Source organism: Periophthalmus magnuspinnatus, chromosome 10 (genome assembly GCF_009829125.3).
Source record: "Periophthalmus magnuspinnatus isolate fPerMag1 chromosome 10, fPerMag1.2.pri, whole genome shotgun sequence".
Taxonomy (NCBI): Eukaryota; Metazoa; Chordata; class Actinopteri; order Gobiiformes; family Gobiidae; genus Periophthalmus; species Periophthalmus magnuspinnatus.
Genome location: NC_047135.1, coordinates 15,109,995 through 15,133,745, shown reverse-complemented (window position 1 = coordinate 15,133,745; position 23,751 = coordinate 15,109,995). Strand labels below are relative to the sequence as shown.

The 23,751-nt window shown below is 37.7% G+C and overlaps 1 protein-coding gene across 5 annotated transcripts in view; it reads right to left on the bottom strand.

The window, feature by feature from the left end:
* Nucleotides 1-2,299: 2,299 nt before the first annotated feature.
* Nucleotides 2,300-23,751, bottom strand: part of zgc:66433 (uncharacterized protein LOC321250 homolog) — a 46,022-nt gene continuing 24,570 nt past the window's right edge. For 2 of the 5 annotated variants that reach the window (XM_055224970.1, XM_055224971.1), the window contains exons 7-18: nt 21,108-21,269; nt 20,904-21,006; nt 19,469-19,537; nt 16,500-16,776; nt 15,489-15,864; nt 14,657-14,869; nt 11,017-12,889; nt 10,533-10,636; nt 9,788-10,019; nt 9,530-9,609; nt 4,729-4,756; nt 2,300-3,621 (exon numbers count right to left, since the gene is read on the bottom strand). In XM_055224970.1, coding sequence (XP_055080945.1) covers nt 3,182-3,621; nt 4,729-4,756; nt 9,530-9,609; nt 9,788-10,019; nt 10,533-10,636; nt 11,017-12,889; nt 14,657-14,869; nt 15,489-15,864; nt 16,500-16,776; nt 19,469-19,537; nt 20,904-21,006; nt 21,108-21,269 — 3,957 coding nt within the window. In that variant the 3' untranslated portion in view covers nt 2,300-3,181. The remainder of the gene's footprint in view (nt 3,622-4,728; nt 4,757-9,529; nt 9,610-9,787; nt 10,020-10,532; nt 10,637-11,016; nt 12,890-14,656; nt 14,870-15,488; nt 15,865-16,499; nt 16,777-19,468; nt 19,538-20,903; nt 21,007-21,107; nt 21,270-23,751) is intronic. The other 3 variants (XM_055224972.1, XM_055224974.1, XM_033973670.2) reach the window with 2 other exon arrangements.

Sequence of the window (23,751 nt, the reverse complement as noted above, 5' to 3'; positions counted from 1 at the left end):
TTTTGTTTTGAAATATGCCATGAAAATTTTGAAATTTTGAAATTGTGGCCTTGTTGGAGACTGGACTGTTCTTATTTATAAAATGTACTTTGTTTATGTTTGAGTCATTGTTGTTTTTTTATATTTTCAATTTTTGTTTTGTTTTTATTTTATTTTTTTTTTTATTTTTATTTTTTTTTGGTCTGTAGTTACAATTTACCACAAAATATTTGGTTAAATTTTCTCAACTTTTATAAATTACAATTTTATTTCAAATTTTACCAAAACTTTTACTATATGGTATTTGAAATTGAATTAATTATGATTTCACATTTTAAATAAACAATTTAGTCCAGAAAGATAACCTTAACCTAAGTAATAATCCTAATCCAGAAATTGAGAGCCACTTGTCTCATATATTGTAGTGTTTTAAAATGCCGATTTGGTAAAAAGCAAACTTGTTTTGTTAAAATATGGTTGGATATTGCAATGACCGTGTAGTGGCAGCCTTAAATTTTAAGGCCAGGCCAAATTTTTGATACCCTTCCATTATCAGGGATTGAAATTAGCATATTATAATCTATTGATTATTTACTTATGATGGAAACTAAATTGAACCAGGATTAAAACCAGGACTAAACCACTAGTCCAAACTACAAATTAATTCAGCAATATCCAAATGCAAAACATTTACAATTTGGACAAAAATCTTTCTGCTCATATCAAAGGGACTGCGACTTTTCTGTGCCTTAAATTGAATTTCTTCCATATTTTTTTGGATTAGTTTTTATGGCTTCACCTCATGATCCTCTGCAGCTCTGTGGGTGTGAACCAACACTTGTTTTGCACTTGTTTTTTTTTTCATGAAGAAATATGAAATAAAAGTGAAAAGTAAAACTGGCTTATGTGATATTAATTTATGCTTTTAAAGAGAATAAATATGTTTTTCCTATGATAAATTACCTCATACAAATGTAATGGCTCAATCAACACCATTTTGTATTTTGATCATATGCAAATGATTTTAGACTTGTATCTTCTTGTATTTAGCACAGCGGCAGAGCGTTTCTTGCCCCACTTCAAGAAGGTCACTGCTCTGTCTGAAGCTGTGCTACTCAAATTTCACTTTAATCTGACAACAATCTGACCATGAAAAACTGATTTAGTTGGGACTACAACAGTTGAGATGATTTGTGCTGTTTAACAAGTCCCTCTCAAATAACAATAGCATTAGACAACAGCTTTTTAATTAGTCACTCTCATCTTTTTATTGAAAATCAAACACCTTAACAGAACCATGGACACTAGCATTGAACACAGGCTCTTGAAAGTTGTTGTGAGTTGTTTAAATCCATTTTGTATTTTTTCTTAAGTTTTTAAGAAAACGCACGTTGTTTAATATTTGCATTGACGGTAAATGCTGAACATTCCTCCATAGATTATTTGAATTTTTCTTTTACTTTTCCTCTATAGACAATACATACAGAACACCCCTGCTATTCCTCCATAGACATACATACAGAACACCCCTCCCCTCCCCCACAGGATGTCGCTGCAAGGTCTAGCTCAAAAATCCTCCATCTAGGTACTTTTGACTAGGACCCAAGCTCAGATGTGGTCTTCTGCTCCTAAGGTTTAACTAGGCTCTCTTTGTTTTTTGGGGGTTCACTGATTTTGTTAAAGTTTCATGTTACTGTTACATGAATGAGGAATTAATAATTTAACTCTAAACCAGGTCTAAAACAGGACTGAAACAGGACTAAAGCAGATCAAATCACATACTGTATTAAAAAGGTTCTGTATTTCGCTCCAGCTTCAGTGTAGGTAGATATTTAAAGCTGTACCAGCTGAATGCGATCTGCCACCAGATGTTTCCATAGAGATGTTTTTGTGTCTGTCCTCTCTCTATCATGATTTCCATCTTTCTCCTCCTCCACTTCTCTCATTTCTCTCTTTCCCAAGTGCAGTTATACAAGCTGAAAACAAGAAGGTCATTCTATGCTTTGTCTTGACCTACTTTCTAAGACTGACACTGTAGTAGCAGCAGCAGCAGTAGTAGTGGTAGCAGCAGTAGTAGCAGTACTAGTGTAAGAGTAGTAGTAGTATTAGTGGAAGAGAAGTTTTAGTAGTAGTAATCGTAGCAGTATTAGTAGTTGCTTGTTATTTATTAGTAGTAGTAGCAGCAGCAGTAGTATAATAGCAGTAGTTATAGTAGGGGTAGAAGTAGTGGTACTAGTAGTAGAATTATGGTTGGCAGTGCATTTAACAATATCTTTGATAAGAACTGTAGTATATATTTTCAAATAATCTACACAAAAAGGTGATTTAGTATTTAGTTTACTTCACATTTCTGTACAAGTCAAAATCTCAAAAGGCAAAATACATTGTACAAAATAAAAAAATAAAAAAATCATAAATGTTACTGACGTGAAATGGAAATTCTGTTATAAGAATATCTGTGGTAATACAGGACATATTTTTACATTTCAATTTTACCATACCATACCATATATGTCTTTAACCCTGATCTAATGTGTCGGAATGTTCCACAGTGGGGCTTTAACCCTAGTGGGGGTTTAACCCTGTTCTAATGTGATGAGAGTGTCCTTGAGCAAGACACTCCTCCTTAGCATATGAATGTGTGAGTGTATGATTGGTAGTGGTGGGGGGGCCAATGGCACATTTTGGCAGCCAGTCTGCTCCAGGGCAGATGTGGTTCCAATTGTATCTTACCACCACTGAATATGAATGAAGATGCAAAATTGTTAAGAGACTTTGAGTGTCTGGAAAAGCACTGTATAAGACTAATGCATGTATTTTTAAAGTGAATGAAAACATCCCTGCTGAGCTTCCATAGCGGTGGCACAAGGTCTCAGGTTTAGTTCCCAAGCCTCCTCCGACTATAAACCATGGTCTGAATGCAGAGGATAAATTTCCCTGTCTGTACCTAAATTTAAACCTGCTCCAAAAACAAGGATGTCATGTGCAATTGGTCACTAGGTGGCACCAAAAACTGCACTCACTCAGTCACTTCAATATTTGCATTTTCAGTTGGTACATTTTAACATATGTTTAAGCAACCATTTAAACATATGGGATATAGAGACATGCGTGTATAAGAGTAAACACTGTCTAAAAATATGTGCAAAAATCTTTAATCAAAAGTCCAAAAATTTCTCCAAAACTTTTCAAAATTTCAAGTTTATGACTGAACAATTTGAGGCATCTCACTCCATGCTTTGGCTTTTTTCTTCGCCAGTGCCATCCATGGTGGTTCATCCTGAGGAGAGGAGACACGTGGGGGAGGTGAGTGTGCGGAGGGGGGTCTAGAGGAGGCACTAGTGAGGGAGGACGAGGGGGGAAGAGAGACAGGTGCAGGGGCAGGTGCAGGGCAGGGGTGGCTGGGTTTCTGCGATACTGACTTAGTGGAGAGGGCTGAGACAAGTGAGGCATGTGAAACAGGGGCAGGAGCAGGGCAGGAGAAGTGGCTGGGTTTCTGTGGTATTGTCTTAGAGGAGAGGGCAGAGGCAGGTGAAACAGGGGCAGGAGTAGGGCAGGAGAAGTGGCTGGGTTTCTGTGGTACTGGAGGTACAGGAGTTGGAGGACACATTGGAGATGCAGGTTTGAGATCCAGAGAAATCACTGAAAAAAATCCCCAAAACAATGTGTTAGTGTTAGTGTTGCTGTTGTCATGGAGATTAATAGATTAAATAATATATCTGAATGTTGCACATAACTGAAAGATGAAACCCATTAATAACTCAATGCCACACACAACTAGCCAAAAATAGGCCAAAATAATAATAATAATTTAAAAAAAAAGTTTTTTGTTGTTGGTTTTTTCATTTTGGTTGCATTTAGTGCACTAAAAACATGTGTCCTTACTGTGAGCAGGCTTACATCTCTACAAACCTGAGACTCTTATTTGGCCTGGAGGATGGCTTCCTCTTGCTTGTTTTAATGGAAATGTTGTTCCTTGTCTTATAATATTCCATAGTATGGCATACAATGTTAACTTTCTATTTCCATAGAATCAAGCAGGTAACGTACCATCTTTAACTTTTCTGGTACAAATAATATAACTCTAACTTAGATCTATCCACTAAAAATGGAGTGCCTATGCTTTTCTGTTATAATAATTCCAATTGACCAAACATTTAAAATCTGGTTTAAGAACATTTATTTTAGTAGTTTTTGTGTAGTTATTTGTTACCTATTATAAATACAGTGCACATTTTTTACACGTATATTAAAATAATCTAGCAAAAACTGTATATTAAGAAAAGTTGATTTCATGTAATTTTAACCCCCTAAAATACAAAATAGTACATTCAAATGTAAACGCGGCTTTGTAATGTATAGTTTTTGAGTTATATAATGAGTTGCATGTTATAATCTCAGTTTCAGACAGGTCTTAAATAAGTGACACAGATACAGAGGTTTGTGGGTCAATGTAGTACCACAGCTGAGCACAAGAGGGCAGCATTTACGCCTTTGTATTGTAGTGTGTAACTGAGATGGGGGTCAGGTCAAATGGCCCTATGTGTCAGATGCCTTCCCATCCTCTTGTATCCCTGCAGTGTTAGACTGAGATGGGGACAGGTCAAATGTCTCTAGTTAGTCTGAAGATGTTATGGTTGGAGAACTGTAGCGGGAGAATGGATTTTGTCACTAATAGAAATAATCAGACAAAAACACAGTGAGTTTGACTTTTGGAGATTTCTTATTAATAAAAAATATGGTACTCACCTTTGCCAGACTCCTTTTCTATTTCCTCCTATTAAAAAAACAAAACAAAACTATTAACATTTGTTAAAAGTTAGGACTAAACCAGGACTAAACAAGGAAGAAAAAAGGAGACTAAACCAGGACTAAACCAAGACTAAACCAGGGCTAAACCAGGACTAAACTAGGGGTAAAGCAGGACTAAACCAGGACTAAACCAGAACTAAACCATGAGTAAACCAGAACCAGTTGTCAGAGTGTGCGCAGGCCCTACACCATAGAGCTAATACTATGCAGGCCGTGTCTCAATTCGCCAAATGCACCTTTTGAAGGCACCCTTCGAAGTACTCTTCAAAGTGTAGTTTGAAGGTTCGAGAATCTGCCCTCCACAGTGTAGCCGCCATCTTGCTGAAGTGGGACAGGCCTACACCACGGACCGCACTTCCACCACTGTCTTTGAGCGTACAATACGTATATTACGTACGTTATTTTTAATTATTTATTATTTAATAGAAAAGTCAAGATGTCGTCGTCACAGCCGTTTCTTTTTTTTTTTTTTTAGATTGAATATCAATAGGCAAATATAACGTTCAAGGTGATTTTTTTTCTCATTTGTAGCTACTTCATAACTTTAACAAAATATACCTTGTGAAAACGTAATAACAGAGTTAACCATATCATTTTTACATTCATAGTCTATAAACCAGAGAACACTTATTAGTGGTACATATAGTGGGATATTGCAGTTTAACGATTCAGTATTTTGGCCAGTGGCTACACCACTTTAATGACAGTAGAGGGCGATGTTTACCTTCTATGCCATGCCAGTTTTTTCCGTCTTATTATTGTGAGGTATTTTCTAGCAGTGCAGCGCTACATCAAACTAGTATCTTCATTTACTAACACGAAGGTAAATGACACGTCCCCACGAGGGGGTGCAGACCTATGGAATGTATGGAACTCATGAAGATTTCGTGCACGTCTCAGGACTCTCTTCTATTCTTTCCTGAGAGTCCGTTGCTTCATTGTTCACATTACCTGTGTGGAACTAATTAAACTCATTCTTACATTATTCTTATTGCAGTAATAATTTCTAATGATAATAATGTCTTCTTATTGTGTAGCAATAACTGCATATTCCTTTATTCCATGTAACTCCCCTCCTTTTAAATCATCAAACACACAGTGCTTATCTTTATTCAGATTTAACAGTTTCATGTCGCACTGTTGTAGATGAGGTAAACCAGTACGAACATTTGAACGTATATTGCGCAGCGGACTCCATTTTCTTCTGTTTCTTGCGTAGTCGCGGTGCATGATGGGATATAGAAGTGCATGAAGTGTGCACGGATGCACGATGCACCATAGAAACGGTGGAAAGGGAAGGGCAGGTTTGTCGGGCGCATTCAGTAGGGTGCGTTGAAATGGGACAGCCTTTGTCGCGCCGGAAATTACGTAACTGCCCTTCGACGCACACTTCGAATGGTTATTCTAAGGCCAGTTTGGCGAATTGAGACACGGCCGCCATGTACGCGCACAAACCCTACACTGTAGGTAGCGCGTAAGCAGCGCGCACACAGCAGGAGAGCAGGAGAGAGTGAACAGATCGTGACATAGGACAGTGAACAAGAGACACTATAGAAACATTTTTTAACAGGGATGAAAAGAAAGGCGGAGATAGACAGAGGTAATGAGACGCACGAAAATCACCCGAAAAGTAAAGTCCAGCTAAACATTGAGCAGGAGCTGAGTTGCAGTATCAGGCTTCAAACCCCAGTTCGAAAAGCTGTGCCCTGCAAAACATGCTCATTGCAGCCATTAATCCTGACGTCTTCATTTTGATTAAAAAAACAAAAAAAAAACAAAACAGGACAAATTGTTTTATTTATTTATGTCTTGTTAATGTTGCTGATCAATTAATGTATTATTATTTATTGATTTTATTTAATTTTAATGTTTTAATGGGATATTTATTTAATTTTAATGTATTATTTGATATTTATTTAATTTTAATTTATTCATTTGATGTTTATTTAAATTCGGTAACGAATGTTTAGGTAATATTGATGGAAATCTATGTGAAAGAAATCTGACTACAAATAAAGCACTACCCAGTGACAGTGACATCTACTGGTACTGTGGAGGGAAAATACTTAGAGCAAATATGTCAAATGAATTTTCTGGAGTATGCGCTTTAGTTAATCTGATAATACCTATAGAAGTAATGTCAATAGAACAAGAACAATTAACAGCATTGATTGAACAACAATCTACTGAAAACCATGCTTTTGGAGTGCCCAGAGGGGTTCCTGATAAATATAAATTAGCTAATCAAATTGCCACAGGATTTGAAAATATTCCTTTAATAGCCGCTATAATTCCAATCACTCCCAATAAAAACGTAGACAGAATCAACTACATCCACTACAAAAATTGGGAAACTACACACAGGAGGGGTTTGAAGCAGTGCACGAGCAATTAAGCGCCACCTCACTTATGCCGCATAGCTGTTGACACGCTCCTGGCAGAACGAGGAGGAGTTTGTTCTGTTATTGGGGCCAGCTGTTGCGTGGTCATCCCTAACAATACCGCTGCAGACGGAAGCCTGACTAGAGCTATAGGCAGCCTGCGTGCGATGAACAGACGCTTAAAGGAGCAGTCTGGGTTGAGTACCCCCTTCTGGGATGACGGGCTAAGGGGGTTTGGGCGCTGCAGAGCACTGGTCTCATCGGTCCTAGTATCAATCGCTGTGTTTGTAGCTATTTTAACCTTGTGTGGATGCTGTTGTATTCCTTGTCTTCGTTCCCTGATCAATAGGTTAATAACCGCTGCCATCTCACCCGCACCTGAGGACAAAGGGGTGCAGATGTACCTATTGGAGGGCAGTGATCACGAGAACCCTGAAGGAGCACTTCCAAATCACAGTTCGATAAACAGGAGGGAATGATGGATTCAAAATATATATTCAAGTTATATGATGTTATCTCACTGTTCATTTTAAAGGTACTGTAGGTACTGTACTGTAACTGTAGTTACTATAATCATTATATTCATTTCAACTATGTAAACTATGTAATCTGCACTAATGTTTGTTCTTGAGTCTTGCAGAAGTTATCTTTTGAAAGTTGCAGGATCCCACGGGAAGAAGGTCACTCTGAATGTGTGAAACAGAAACATCTTGGGAATGACCTTTGGAGATGCGAAAACAAAATGTATTTCTCTGTGAATCTTATCATATGTTTTTATTTTGTTATGTAAACTATGTCCCCCATCCCTTGAGAACGCATTTGTAACTAGGGTCCCTAACTAAATAAAAGGAGGAGAAAGACGGTGGAGACTTCAGAAAGGAGTGAGGTTGTAAACTGAAGGTTTTGCCTCCCGCTCTTTCTCCTCAATATTGAGACAAAATAATCTCTCTTGTCTTCTCTTCTCTTTTGAACTGTAATATAGGTTAAAAAGGTGAACCTATCAGATATATATTTTTATTTGATATTTAATTAAATAAGGATTATATATATATATATATATATATATATATATATATATATATATATATATATATATATATATATGAATTTCAAGGAAATTTATGCATTTTACATTTTACAAATAAAATGTATTTAAGTATTTAAGTATTTTTTGTTTTAAGTTGATCTACATTGTACGACGGAGTATAAGGGTCACTTAAATAAAAAAAATTATGCGGGCGCTACGAGAAAAAAAGTTGTAATATTACAAGAATAAAGTCGTATTTTTATGAGAATATAGGCTGCTGTGCATGAATGAGTGACCGATGCGTTGTGTGTTATGGAGAATTTGGAGCATTTTGTTCAGATAAACTTTCAACTGGGGTTTATGCACAATGAAATACTGTGTCTTTTAGCCCACCATCACCATACTATCATCAGTATAAGTACTCTGAAGGGACACTGCAAGCATTTGAGTTTGTTTAGTTGGAGGAACCAGACAGATTTAGAAGAAATTGCTATATCTGAACAAAATGCTCAAAATTCTTCATAATGCAGTGGACACTCATTCACGCACAGCAGCATATATTCTCATAAAAATACGACTTTATTATTGTAATATTATGACTTTTCTTCTCGTAATATTATGACTTTATTCTCGTAATATTACAACTTTTTTTTTCGTAATATTACAACTTTTTTTCTCGTAGCTCCCGCATAATTTTTTTTATTTAAGTGACCCTTATACTCCGTCATAAAAAGTCGTAATATTATGAGAATAATGTCGTATTTTTATGAGAGTATAGGTTGCTGTGCATGAATGAGTGACCAGTGCGTTGTGTGTTATAGAGAATTTGGAGCATTTTGTTCAGATAAACTTTATGCAGGATGAAATACTGTGTCTTTTAGCCCACCATCACCACACTATCATCAATATAAGTACTTTGAAGGGACACTGCACGCGTTTGAGTTTGTTTAGTCGGAGGAACCAGACAGATTTGGAAGAAATTGCTATATCTGAACAAAATGCTCCAAATTCTTCATAATGCAATAGTCACTTATTCAGGCACAGCAGCCTATATTCTCATCAAAATATGACTTTATTATCGTAATATTACGACTTTTTTTCATAATTTTGTTAATTTAATTTAGAAAATAATTGAGAAGCACTGGAGTAAAACAAGACTGAATCAGGACTAAACAAGGATTGAATCGGGACTAAACCAAGACAAACCAGGGCTAAACCATGACTAAACCAGAAATGAACCACAGCCAAACCAGTGTTGAACAAGATTAAACCAGGTCTAAACCAGGGCTGAACAGAATTAAACCAGGACCAAACCAGATCTTAACAATACCTTTACATTTTCTTTGTAAATCTTCTGTTTTTGTTTAGCCATAGAGATCCAGCTGGGAGCATCAGATCCTCCTCCTGTATCTGTAACACAAGAAATGTGTGAATGAAACAAAACACAACTCCCGGGATGTTTCTGAGGAGAACACTACATTAATCTCACTACAGAACATTTCATAATATTAGAACAGAGTAAAAGCCCCACTGCGGAACATTTCATCACATTAGAACAGGGTTGCAAGTATAGGGGATTTAAACTGACCTGAAACTTGTTTGGTTTTACTTCCACTCTCCACCTCCGGTTTCCTGGGCACCATAGGCTTCACCGGGATTGGTGGATTGGACGGTGGGCTCTTGTTTGTGATTGGCTGGCTCAGTACTGCATGCTTGACTATGATTGGCTGATCTATTACCATGGGTTTGATACTGATTGGTTGGTTTGTGGATGGAAGCAGGTCAACTTTGTTTGAGGGAGATGGAAGTTCATGGACAGACTGGAAGGAAAAAAAAAAAAACAACTTATCAAATCATGACGAAAAACAATGATTGCCAGTCTCATCTATTCGGTAGAATGTTGCTGACTTTCCAATTACAAAATGTGATGACTATTATTTCCTGTTTATTGCATAACCAGAGGTGGATACTCGTCAATTACATTTACTCAGTTACTCACTCAGCACTCACTTGAGTAAAATTTGTGGTTACTTTTTCCACTGTGAGTAAGTCTACAAGCTTTATGTTGACAATATGAAATTATTAGATTTTTTGTCATTTTTGTGTCTGTCCTTAATATCCAATATCAGATTTTGTGTTTTGTTTAAAGTTTTATCCTTCCAATTACATTAACTTCAAATTATAAATCAGATGTTATGTCCAGAAAGGTACTCTTTAAGTTACTCTTACGTTCTCACTCGTACTTGGTAATTTCTTGGACCAAGGAGTAGAATCAACCTAAAACAGTTAAAGTCTAATGAATAAAAGGTTTTCACAAATTAATCTCCACTCACCTGTTTGTGTTGGTCTTCTGCGATGAACCTGTGCAGAGCCTGAGTCCTCCTCAAACGCACCCCAAAAGGATTCTTGGAAATCTCCTCTGACACAGCCGGACACTCTGAAGAGGAAAAGAAAGAGTAAATGTCTGTGTAGATCCTCAGTCGTCCAAGTCTGATCCATAGCAAACAACGAAGTTAAATCTGTCAACTGGACAAATCTGATTTGTCCAGTTGACAGCTAAGAAAGAGTAAATGTTTACTATCATTGACCCTAACCTTAACCATAGTCACTACTTGCCCAACCTAAACCCTAACCTTAAGCTAAACCATAAACATGACCTAAATCCTAACCTTAAACTAAACCCTAACCATAACATGAAATCTAAACCTTAACCTATTGGAACCCAGATCTGAACTTTAAATCAAGTTGTTGGTTTAATAATACAGAATTTAAGTCATGGCAACCCACACTGTGATAAATACCCACCCATATTCTTACCCTCAGTGAGTTTATCTACATGTATACCAGGATGCTTGACTCCCATCGGACATGTCTCTGCTCCCCCTCTCTCCACTTCCTCTGGTTCAGGTCTGGATTCTGGGTGTTGTTGAGTCTCTAGTTTAGGTCTGGACTCTCGGATTGTTTCTGATCTGGTTTCTGGTGTGGACTCACGGACTTGTTTCACCCAAGAACCAGGTCTAGACTCTTGGAGTTTGGAATCAGGTTCAGTGGATTCTGGATCTTGCTGGGTCTTTGGGTCAGACTTGGACTTTTGGATTTGTTCAGACCCAGGATTTGGTCTGGACTCCTGGACTTGTTTAGACCAAGGACTAGGTCTAGACATTTGGAATTTGAACCCAGGATCTGGTCTGGACTCAGGTTCTTGTTGGGTCTTTGATTCAGTTCTGGCTTCCTGGACTTGTTCGGACCTAGGATCAGGTCTGGATTCTGGGTCTTGTTGGGTCTTTGGTTCAGACTTAGACAATTGAACTGGTGGAGATTCTGACTCACGTCTTGATTCCTGGACTGGTTTGGAACCAGTTTCTAATCTGGACTCCTGGACTTGTTTAGACCAAGGACTAGATCTAGACTCTTGGACTTTGGACCCAGGATCTGGTCTGGTTGGATCTTTTTGGTTCCCTGGTTCTGGGTGTGTAGGTGAGCCAAGCTCCTCTTTCTCCGCAGTGGAGAGAGATCTTTGCCAGGCTGTGGCGATCGTGAACTTGGGCCAGTTTGATTCTTCATTTTTAGAATTTTTAACTTTTTGTTCATTTTTTTCTTGCTCATCTCTCTCTTCCATCTCCTCCATACAAAACTGAACCCTTTTTTCTTTTTGCATTTTGTCAATTTTATAAAAAATGTCAGCATCTTCGTGAATTTTTTGTGAAATTTCAGTTTTATGTTCTATCTGTCCTAGTTCTTGTATCTCCTCCATCTTGCTCATTGAAAGATTTGTTGATTCTTCTTCCATTTGATCAAAATTGTCAAAATTTTCAACATCCTCTTTGATCTTCTCAGGATTTTCTAGTTCTTCAATCATTTCATTTTCACCTATTGAACCTTTTATAATTTCATCTTCTTTAGTTTTGTCAATTTTGTCCAAAATTTCAACGTCAGCTTCAAATTGATTTAGATCTTCTTGGTATTGTGTGTCCATTATCTCAACTGTAGAAACTGTAGATTTTTCAGTCTTATCACAAATTTCCTCTTTAGCTTCTCCCTTAAAATGTTCTAAATTTGGAAAACTGAATTCTTTCTTTGAATTTGGCGACACCAAATTTATTTCCAAAGATGTAGTTTTACTTACAGCGATTTTGCTTATAGTCGCCTCCTTGTTCTCGCTCTCCTCTGTTTCATATTTGTCAATCATTTCTGCCTCTTTCTCATCATTTTGTTTAATATTCACTTGTTCCGACTCGATTATGGGTATTTCAGTTTCTTCTAAGTGATTTTGGTCATCCGCTATCTCTGTACTTGCAATTTTACCTTGCAAAATTTCTCCGTCAAATTCCAAAACATCTTCAGACACAATTTCAACAAATCTTGCTGAATTTTGAGTCTCGAGTTCAACTTCAGTTTCAATATGTTTGTCCATTTCTGCATTTGTCTCCTTAACATCATTACTTTCTTTGTCGACTTGATCCAAAATGGCAGTGTCTGTGACTTCCTCTTCACTCTCGATCACTTCCTGTTCAATCTGATCCAAGATGGCGTTCAGGTCTTCTTGGTTTTCTTCTGTTTCTTGTTGTTTAATTAAATTTAAATCTTTCCTTCTCTCCTCCTCTTCTTCCTCACTGTCTGATTGTGATAAAGGTAAAGCGACTCCATGTTTTATTTCTTGGATATCTTTAGTTTCAATTTCAGAAACAAGCTGGAAAAGACACGGAATATCATCAAACCATCAATTATAATAATAAAAAGAAAAGGGTATATTGTTTGCATGGAGATATTTTTCTTTGCCAGTAATCTTCCACAGTATGACATTAAACATACAGTATCAATCTTTTTTCAATTGCAGGTGATTTTCATATTGCGAGTGGTCTCGTGATCAGAACCGATGATCGGAGTGTTCCAAGTGTCGTAACAGTGGGAAATGCCGAAAATCAAACTTGAGTTAAATCCAGCTGAGAGAAAAGCATGGACACTCTAAGGCCGTTTTCACCTGTGGACCAGCCCCAGTGTGCACTAGATTTGACTAGACTTTACTTTCGGGTCGGCCTTGTTGAGATGCACATACATATACATGCACCATGAGCCACGTGTGAGTTCGTCAGCTGATTGCCGAACTTATTCCTATGACAACGCGCTTCAAGTGGACAGATGGACAGAACACTGTGAATACGTATGCACACGTTCGCTTCCCATATATGTGGTGTTTTTTTGGTTCACTTGTGGCTAAACCAGGGGTGGGAAAACTTTTTGACACATGGGCCACAATGAGTTCTAAAATTTGACCTAGGAGCCGGTCCAGGATATATATATATATATATATATATATATATATATATATATATATAATATTATATTTATTATATTTATTAAATTTAATTTATTAAATTTCAGTTAAATAAACACAGCAGAAAACTTTGAACAAGGTTTAACCTTACCTATTTTAATATAATTTAGTCACGTTCAGTGGGCCGGATTAATAAGCCCAAAGGGCCATGCGTAGCCCCCGGGCTGTAGTTTGCCCATGTCTGGGTTAAACACACTGGCCTGTATGTGCTGATAAAAAAAGCTTTTGGTATGACACACAGATAGGCCCAGCTTCAGCTGCGCAGACAGATGGCAGGAGAGTCACTGATATTAAGTTTATCCAATTTGCCTCATCAGACGAACAAATGAAATAGCAATTCTGCAGCGCCCATTCGTACAAATATACATGATCTGAGCCCTTTTTTGCCCAATTCTAAGCACTTTTACTGTCACCACGGACTCCTCAGGTCAGCCCAAGGTTGGCCACGCTCACACCGCACTCGCCCCGCTGAGTGGAGCTGTGAGACCTCCTGTTTCAAGTGCTCTCAGACTGGCCATATATTGCGGTTCAGAGTGCGAGTGCTAGGTTCACACCAGACCAAGTGCACCACTCTCAGAGCAAATGGTCCTTTATGTTGACCTAACTAGTGGCAGTGTGAAAACGACCTAAAATAGGTTAAATTACATTTGTTGGCATCACGGTGTTTGTTTTGGTTCGTTCAGAGCTAGCTTCCACCCAAACCAGACCTATCACATGAAAATGCTTCACCTGAAGCTGAACAAGACAGATTCTCAAGAGTTTGTGAACTCACAAAAATCTGAAGAATTCATTTTACTGGCAAAGCTACCTGTGACCTGGCTAGGTAGCGAATTTGCTTTTAAAGGGTAGCTAAAGAAGCCCAGTCTCTGATTGGCTTGATCTGGATAACTAGTCCAACCCTTTTTCCTAGCCTTAATCATTTCCCGCCAAAGCGGGAAGAGCCAATCAGAGGTCGTGCTTCCCCCGTCATCCTGAGAAAAATACATATGCGGCCTCATACCATCACCAAGTAAAGCAAAGACATCTCCATGGAAACAAGCAGGTGGCAGAAAAAAATGGTTAAAATAGATTTTGTCAATACACTTGAAACGGGGAAAATTGTTTTGCAGCAGTGTAACTCACCTCAATGGGCATGAAGTGCTCCACCTGCAGCTCCTCCTCCAAGTATTCCTCTGCACTCTTCAGCTCATCCTCTGCGTCTTTATATAAGAACAGGCCCACTTCCTGTTCCCCTGACTCCACTTCCTGTTTATGTCCTTCTTGAATGTCTTCAGCTGTGTGTGGTCTGGCCAGGAGCTCCTGTACCTCCTCTTTCTCCTCCTCCTCTTCCTCATTCTAAGAACATTACAAGACAAAAATTAGAGCTATAAAACAAAGATGATGATGACACAATTTCAGACAGCGCGCAGGCAAATGTTGAACATTATCATTATTCATTTGGGATTGGCTCCACAAACTTGTCATATTAAAAATCCTCTCAACTGACAACAATCACACCTTTGGGGTTGAATTGTGTGTAGGCAGCACGGTGGCTGAGTGGCAACACTCATGCCTCACAGCAAGAAGGTTTTGGTTCGATCCCCGGGTCGCCCAGGCCTTTCTGTGTGGAGTTTTGCATGTTTCTCCCCGTGTCTGGATGGGTTTCCTCCGGGTACTCCGGTTTCCCCCATCAACCAAAACATGAACGCCCTTCGAGACAACTGTTGTTGTGATTTTGGGCGTTACAAAAATAAAATGAATTGAATTGAATTGAATAATGGCACAACTGAAATTTTAGGTTTTTTATACTGACAGAGAAGATGCTGGACTTTGGGCAAGTTTTTGTTTCTTGTGGATAGGCACAGTAATTACAGAGACATTAACCATAAACCATAAATTCTGACATTGAGCTGGAGGACATGTCAGATTAACTGTCACAAAAATCAACATCTTTGGTAAAATGTGTCTTTCTTACCGCTGTCTCGTCATGTAGAGTCTCATGCTCCTCTGTCTCCCTGTGGTGGTGATCCATGTGCATTACATCCAAAGTGCTCAGTGGAGTTTTTAAGGAGCTGAGGACTTCCTGAAGCAGTGAGCTCTCCTCCTCTTCCTGTTCTTCTTTCTCGCTCTCCTCCTCTTCCTCAGTTAGGTTTAGCTCTCTCTCCTCCTGCTCCTCTTCCTCTCTCTCCTCCTCCTCTGTTTTCTGCTCCTCCTCTCCATCGCTTAGATCCTCCCGTAGTTTTTCCTCCAAAGATGAGTCAGACAGGTGGAGTTTATTTTCTGAGCCATAGTTAAATCCTGAAGGGTCCAAAAGGTACTCCCTCTCAACAGCAGAGGGCTCTGTAGCAGAGCTGGGAAACACATTTTGGACAAAGTAAAACTAAAAATTAGGAATAAAAATGTAGTACTGTAGTGTAATAATCAGAACTAAACCAGGGCTAATATTAGGACAGAAGAAAAAACAAGTTTAAACCAAGAGTAAATGAGAACTAAATGAGGAGTAAACTAGGACTAGGACTAAACCAGGACTAAATGAAGGACTAAAGGAGGACTAAATCAGGATTAAACCAGGATTAAACCAGGATTAAATCAGGCCTAAACATGAGCTAAACCAGGTTTTAAACAAGACTAAATCAGGCTTTAAACAGGGACTAAACAAGTACTGAACATAGACTTAACTACACAAGAACTAATACATGGGCAGAAAGAACCCATCTTGAACTAAAGCAAGACTACATATTGGACAATTTGGTAGTAGTAGTAATAGTAGGAGTAATAGTAATTGTAGCAGTAGCAGCAGCAGTAGTAGTAGTAGTAGTAGTTGTAGTAGCAGCAGTAGTAGTTGTAGTAGCAGCAGTAGTAGTAGTAGTAATAGTAGTAGTAGTAGTAATAGTAATAGTAATAGTAGTAGTAGTAGTAGTAGTAGTTGTAGTAATAACAGTAGGATTTTAAAATATTTCTCATTTTAAGATCAGACTGTCCTCACCTGGCCCTGTCCCTCTCCTCCGGGTCCTCTTGGTCTTCTTCTTGGTCCTGGCCTTGATCCAGGTTTTGGTCCAGACTTGGAACACAGGGTTCAGCAGTCCCCTCTTCTTCAGACTCCTCCTCCTCTTTGCCATCACTCTTCCTCTCCTCATCCTCTCTATCCTTCTGTTCGTCTCTCTCCTCCATGCTCCTCTCCTTTCTCTCGTCTCTCTTTTCTGAGTCTTCTGGGATGTTTAACTCAGTCATGACTTGAACATTTTCAGGTTTCAGGTCCTTGTCTGAAAAACACAAGAGAATTCTTCTGAATCAGACTGCTATGATTATGATTATGATTGTGATTATGATATGATTAGGCCAGAGCCTGGGACAACATCCGGGTGAGGTACTCATTACAACTGCATCCAGAGCCCGGAAAATGGCAAAAATCAAGTAGTAAATGTGCCCCGACATGGCAGTGAGTAGTATTAAAAATTTGAACTCGATGAGCTGTAATTGTCACCAAAGACCCCGAGAAAAAATAACGACAACTCAAACTTTAATTTTCATTAGGCCAATGGGAGCCTGACTCGGAAAAAAGTGAATGTAAAAATCTGATACTCACATAAAAAAATAGAATATATCAGACCATGAAAAAAAATTATATTATGGCCCCGCCCTAAAATGTACAGTAAGTTGGCCTGGATCAAAAATTGGATCAAACTCGGGAATGACAAAGGCGCAGACCATCACATTTAGGACATCTTCTCGCACATTTTTCATTACAAACACTTCAAATTTGGCCAAAATCCACTAATCCCATGTATGACTAAAGATTATGAATTACATTTTGAATATGACTTTGGGTGTGGTCAGGGTGAATTTTCCACAAAATCAAAAATTTTGGAAAATTTCAAAAAATATTTCTCTTTCACACATTTTTTTATTGGGAAAAAAGCTAATACAATGTTTATGCATATTTTTGAGCTGAACACAATGATATGCAAATCGTGGCTCTATCCAACAAATGGACTCTCTAGACCCTCTTCAAATTTCTTTTTCAAAAATTCATAGAAAACAATCGATTTGTCATTGACCCCACCCTAAACCCTACAGGAAGTTGACCATTGTGGGTGGAACCCAATAAAAAAAAAAAATTGACCTCTCACGTTTGATTTTTTACACTGTGGATTTTCATACAAGAAACCTGCAAATTGGTCAAAATGAACTAGACACATGTGGGAGTATAGGCTACTCTTGATTTTTTTACGTCAAAAATTATAGGTGTGGTCAGCTTGCAAAGAAAAAAACCCTTATTTGAAGTATTAAATCATGTGTAACTACAAAATGCAGTGTCCTATTGCCTGGGATTAATTTAAATTTTGTTTAAAAAAAGATCTGAAACACAATGACATACAATTTACATAGGTCTGTCATTACATTGCTCCACAGCGCCCCTTTGAACTTTTGAATGGAACCCAAAAAAATTACTTTGTCACAAACATTTGACTTTCAGCATGGACATCTGGCTTGACAAACTGAACAAAAAAGCCAATGAGAAAATACATCTATCTGCAATCATGTTACCATGGTAACATAAAAAATGTGTCATTGAAATGAATGGGGTTCAGAGTATTGGACTTTGTTGTAGACTAAATAGATGCTCTACACCAGGGGTGTCAAACATGCGGCCCGTCTACAGACTTGATCCGGCCCTCAGCTGATTTGTAATAAAAATACACTCAGCAAAAATTGAATTTTTATTTTTATTTTTTTTCTGATTGCTCGCAAAATAGCATCATCTTCGAAACCATAATAATGAACTTCAATAAAACAAAGCTCAAACTTAACACACAAGCACTTAAATGACATTTTGAAATTGGCAGCTACTTAGGATATAATGCCTGATATTGATGCACTTGTGCAGGCTAAAAGATGCAAAGTTGCTGATGATTTTAAGTCTGGATCTTTTTTTTTTATTTTTTTTTTTTTTTAATGTGCACAGTGTTGACTTCAAATCATTTCTGTATTAATCTGCACATGCTCTAATAAAATCTTTATGTTTTTTTTTGTTTCAAAATTACTGTTTTGAGTTGTACTGCACAAAAATGGGACAGTTTCAGGTTGTTCTTAATATTTTATAAAGGAAATTCTCTTCAATAAAAATATTTTTACATGTTTCGCTGCACAAATGTTTCTACTTATTGCTAGTATTTATGCTGTGAGTTTTCTGGTCCGGCCCCCTTGAGATCAAATTAGGTCATATGTGGCCCCCAGACCAAAATGAGTTTGACACCCCTGCTCTACACCAATCCAATTATGGCCTAAAATTCAAGTTTCCCAAAAGATGGAGTAATCTAAAAGCACAACTGAAAATGATGAAAACTGTCTCCGTGGGGCCCCCTTAACTAGTCAAAATACATTACACCAATGAAAGAAGACTCCAAACCTTTTTCAACCTACATAGATGGAACTTGGCAAAAAAACAGCCCATGTCATGACAAGTAAAGAGCTCTCTTATGACCCCATCTTAAACCTAACAGAATCAGCCATATTGGGTGGAACCCCAGTTTTGCAATATTGTATTTCTCTTACTTTTCATATCTCCACCCTGGAATTTCTTTCAAAATTCTTGAAAATTGATTAAACTAATCAAGACCTATTTGCAAATAAATATTATTGTTTACATTTTTTAAGCGTTCTAAAATATGAGTGTGGCTAATCCACAAATCAGTGGGAATTTTTAAAAGCATAAAAATGTGTGTATTTCTCATAGATGATGTCGAATTGAGTCTGACCCAATTAAACATTCGTGTGCGTCAATGACCTAAACACAGCTATATACAACTTGTATAGCTTTGATATAAAACTGCTCCACAGCACCACCTTGAAATATTGAATGCGACCAAAAAAAATTACTTTGTCACAAACATTTAAAATTTGGCATAGACATCCGTATTGCCATACTGAACAAAAAAGACAAAGAGAACATACCTCTATTTACAATTGTGTTGCCATGGCAATGTCCAACATTTGTCATAGAAATACATGGGTTTTGGTTAACTGGAATAAAAAGGAAAAAAAAATCATAGACCATTGAAATTTGGTACACATATTTCACACATCAAACTGAACAAAAAAGTAAATAAAAACATAACACTATTTCCAAACGTGCAGGCGTGAAAATGTCATAAATACTCTCATTGGAATGAATGGAATAGTATTACATAGACGCTGATTTTGGGGGAGGGGTGGTGTAAGCGGGGACAAGAGGTGCGAATTTCCCAATGGCATGTTCCCCGCGGTCGCAAGGGGTGGCAAGGGTCTTTATCACTGCTTACAGTTTTTATTGTTATTATTATACATTTTATTTATAAGCTCTTTTCTAACATCAAAGGTCACTTTACAGTGCAAAAACACAATAAAAGCAATAATACAATTATAAGAACATTAAACACAGTAAAATAATCTAAAAAAAAAAAAGGGTTTTGGGTGGGAATAATAGAATCACAATTTGAGTTACTGCAATTATCAAATCTCAAAAGTTGCAAATACTTAGATAATAGAATTTCTTTGGCAAAGAGCAAAATATCCTGTCTCTTTATAGAAAAATCTTTTTTGTACATATAGTTTAAAACTCTACAATTCTTGGATTAGTTTAAAGTTCAGATTTCAATCTTCTCTCAAATGTGAATACTCCCGGAGGTGTCTACAATGTGCACTCTGCTCCTTAAGACTGTATAAAGAAGTGCACAAAGAGAGTGTGATGTTACTCACAGCATTTAGCTCCAGCCAAATGAAGCTGAGGCTAGCAGTTATAGGGGTGAATTTGGAGCCAAGTTCTATATTTGGACCACGAATATCACAGCAACTAAAGAACCAATCCTGAGTGAGGCTGTTGTGTTTGGTAACGCCTCTTGCCACCCGCAGTGCTACTTTGGTAGGGGGTGGGCACTTAGCAGCGCTCGGGGAAAGAAGGTGCCTGATTGTCTGTTACTAATGTTCACATCATCTTGATTTGCATACAAAATAGTGAAATAAAACCCCAAGCAAGTTTATATGAACACTTTAAGACCAAAATGATGATCTTGACCGTAGCAGTTAAAGAGAGGGGTGATGTTTTTTCAACAGAAAGTGAAGTGGCGCTAGAGTCGATGGAGCCGGAAGCACGCCCATGCTCACTTTCCGTTTAGAATGTGGCTAGCAAGTTAGCTATGTTCATTTATATGTACAGTATTTGGTCTGAATAGAATCCTACTTTTCTAACATAAATTACAAATTTAATCGCAATTGTAATACTCTTCACAAAAATGACAATTATATTTTTGCGCAGCCCTACTATATAGTTAAGGTAAAGCCCCGTTTAATAATACTGATGTAACAATACCCTGCCTGTTTACATTTTAAGAAGTATGATGCAGTCACTGACCGTCCTCTGTCTCCTCATTCTCCTCTGGTCCCTGAGGTTCTTCAGCTGTGGAAATGTTCAGAGAATCCTCCAGGAGAGAGTCTGGTCCAGGCCCCAGCTCAGGCTTCAGAAAAAAGACAAACCAGACAATACCAAACTACACATTATACACATTTAAGTTTATGTTTATTTGGGGTTTAAGTAAAATACAATCTTCAGTGTCACCTGTACCGGCCTCTTCTTCCTCCTCTTCCCTCTCTGTCTCAGCTCCAGTTTGTGTCTCGCTGCAGAATTGTCCAAACACACAGAGGCTGAAGCTGGAGAGCTGAAATCCCCTGGAGTGGCCACAAGGGGGCTCATGGCACGGCTTGAGCCTGGGCATGACAGCTGAGGTAAAATAGAGAAAATACCTTAGATTTCAGTGTAAAACATACAAAGTATGTTTGGTTGTTAAATACTGAGCACTGTCCTGACCAGTTTAGCAAGACAGAAGCAGAAATCCTCTTTAAAATTCAAGATGTTGTCAATTGAATATAGAATTACCTCAAATTGTAATATTAATGATTTATTATTACTTGTTTGTCTGCATTGCTGTGTCTAGAAAGTCCCACAGTTTGGCATTAAAATGATCTGCTTCCATAGAGACAAGCCTGGAGTGCCACTGGGCCAAGTTACAGGTCAGATCTGTGGAGAGGTTAGCTCTCTCACTATAGGAATGCATGTTTTTCAATGTATTTTTGAGCAGTTGAATAAATGAAACATAGATGAGTTCAATGTGACCCCCTAAAGTTATATGGTGCACCTTGAAAGAAGAAATTGTGTTTTTTCCTGTTATTTAGAATTAAACTATAACATAAGTAGATTATGGTTTTACATTTTGCTCATTGTAAACACCATCATTGGTCTAAAAGGTCTTAATAATAAAAACAGGCCCATAGAGCTTATCAGTCCTTTTAATAACTTAATGGTTTATAAAGTTTCAGAAGTAAATTCTTGTGGTCATTAATCACCACAAAGCTGATTAGCCCTGAGCTTTTAAACTGTTCATCTTATTATTTTTTTGAGTCAATGGGAAAAATGAATGGGGAAATTTATTTCTGGAACCAGAGGGTGGGAGGTCAATGTTGAGCTTTACTTCCTTCCCAGATTTTCATGGTTGAATATGATATTTTTTAACCTGAATTTCTGGAATACAGAGTAGTGGGTGGGCCTAGAGGGTGAGTGAAAGTAGAAGTTTTCTGAGCACTCAAGCTCAAAAGAAGGGCAATACAGGATTACTCAAACATGCAGGAATATCTCAAAATAAATAAACTGAGTAACATAATGATGAAGGGGTACTGTTATAACATGATTAAAACCTAAAATTTTTTACACAATATGTCCCCTTCAAAGGTCCTATTTTACACAAAATTGACTTGTGAAATCATATTATAATGTTGTTACCTCCTCAAAAACATACCTAGAGTGTTATTTTACTTCATTCACACAGATTTGAGTAATCCTGGATTATCAGGCTGTCTGCATCCCCAAAACTCAAAATGCTCCGTTTCACCTTGTGATGTCATTTAGTGGTAGTTTTAAGGTTAAGGCTATTTTTAACCTCAATTGAACTGATTTCCTTTGCAATACTAGAATAAACCTGAAATTACCTGAACCTGAATTACCACTTGATGACATCACAAGGAAAAACAGAGTTTTCGGTTTGAGAGAAGAACTAAATATGCAGGGTCTATGTGTTAAACGTGTGAATGAAACAAAACACTACTCCAGGTATTTTTGATGAAGGAACAACATTATAACATAGATCAAAACAATGTAATACAGGCCCTTTACTGTGTACGCATGAGAATTGTCTGGGAAAGCAAGTAAATGTTTGATTTGCAGCTGTGACGTAAGTGTGTGAGTTTAGAGACTCAGAGACTGCACAGAAACCAAAGGAATGTTCAACCAAGATTTACTGAAATACAGACCTGTATTTAAAACTCAATGACAGAGGAGAAAGAGAGGAGCAGGAGAAGAGAGAAAAGAGAGAGGGGGAGGGAGAGCGAGAAATATAGATCAGAGGAGAGAGAGAAGAGCAGAAGAGGGAGGAAAGAGAGGGGGGGGGGGGTATACCGGTAGAGTGAGAGAAGAGGGGTAGGAGATAGAGAGGGAAAAAATTGATAGAATAAAAAGAGGAGGGGAAAATGGGGAAGGGACGGAGAGAGAGAGGAAAAAAGAGAGGAAGAAAGGGGAAGGTCCGTTGGGGGCACTGGGACTTTAGTCTGGTGATAAAGAATGGACTTTAAAAACACAGAGGAGCACTCCTGGATTACGATCTGATGACATCATGAGGTGTAACCAAGCTCATACAAAAAATGACAGATTTAGTCCAGATTTATGTGACCATAGGGGGTATTTCTCACATAAACCACAGAGCTGAGTTGAGCTTGGGATCACAAGATGCTCTTACTGTTTTCACTGTCACACTTTTAAACAGTTTGAACTTACACCTCTTCAGGCAAAAACAGAGGTCTGAAGAAAGACTCTGTCTCTGTGCATGCATCTATAGGCCTGTCACCATAACAACATTTAAGAAAATATATATGATAATACTGACACTACTTTAAACCATTGACACAATAAAACTGCAGCAGGAGAACCTCAGTGAACCCTTTTGTAAATGTATGATAAAACAGGAGCTCCAATCAATCAATAAATAGAATAAACACAGATATATTTAGTTAATATAATGAGTCACAGACTCAGATCTTATTGTACTAAGAAAAATAACCCAAAAAAAATAACTAGTGCAAAAAAAACTAAAAAACTAATGAAAAAAGCATGATAAATATTGTTCTATGTAACATTAACTGAACAATAAGTCCAT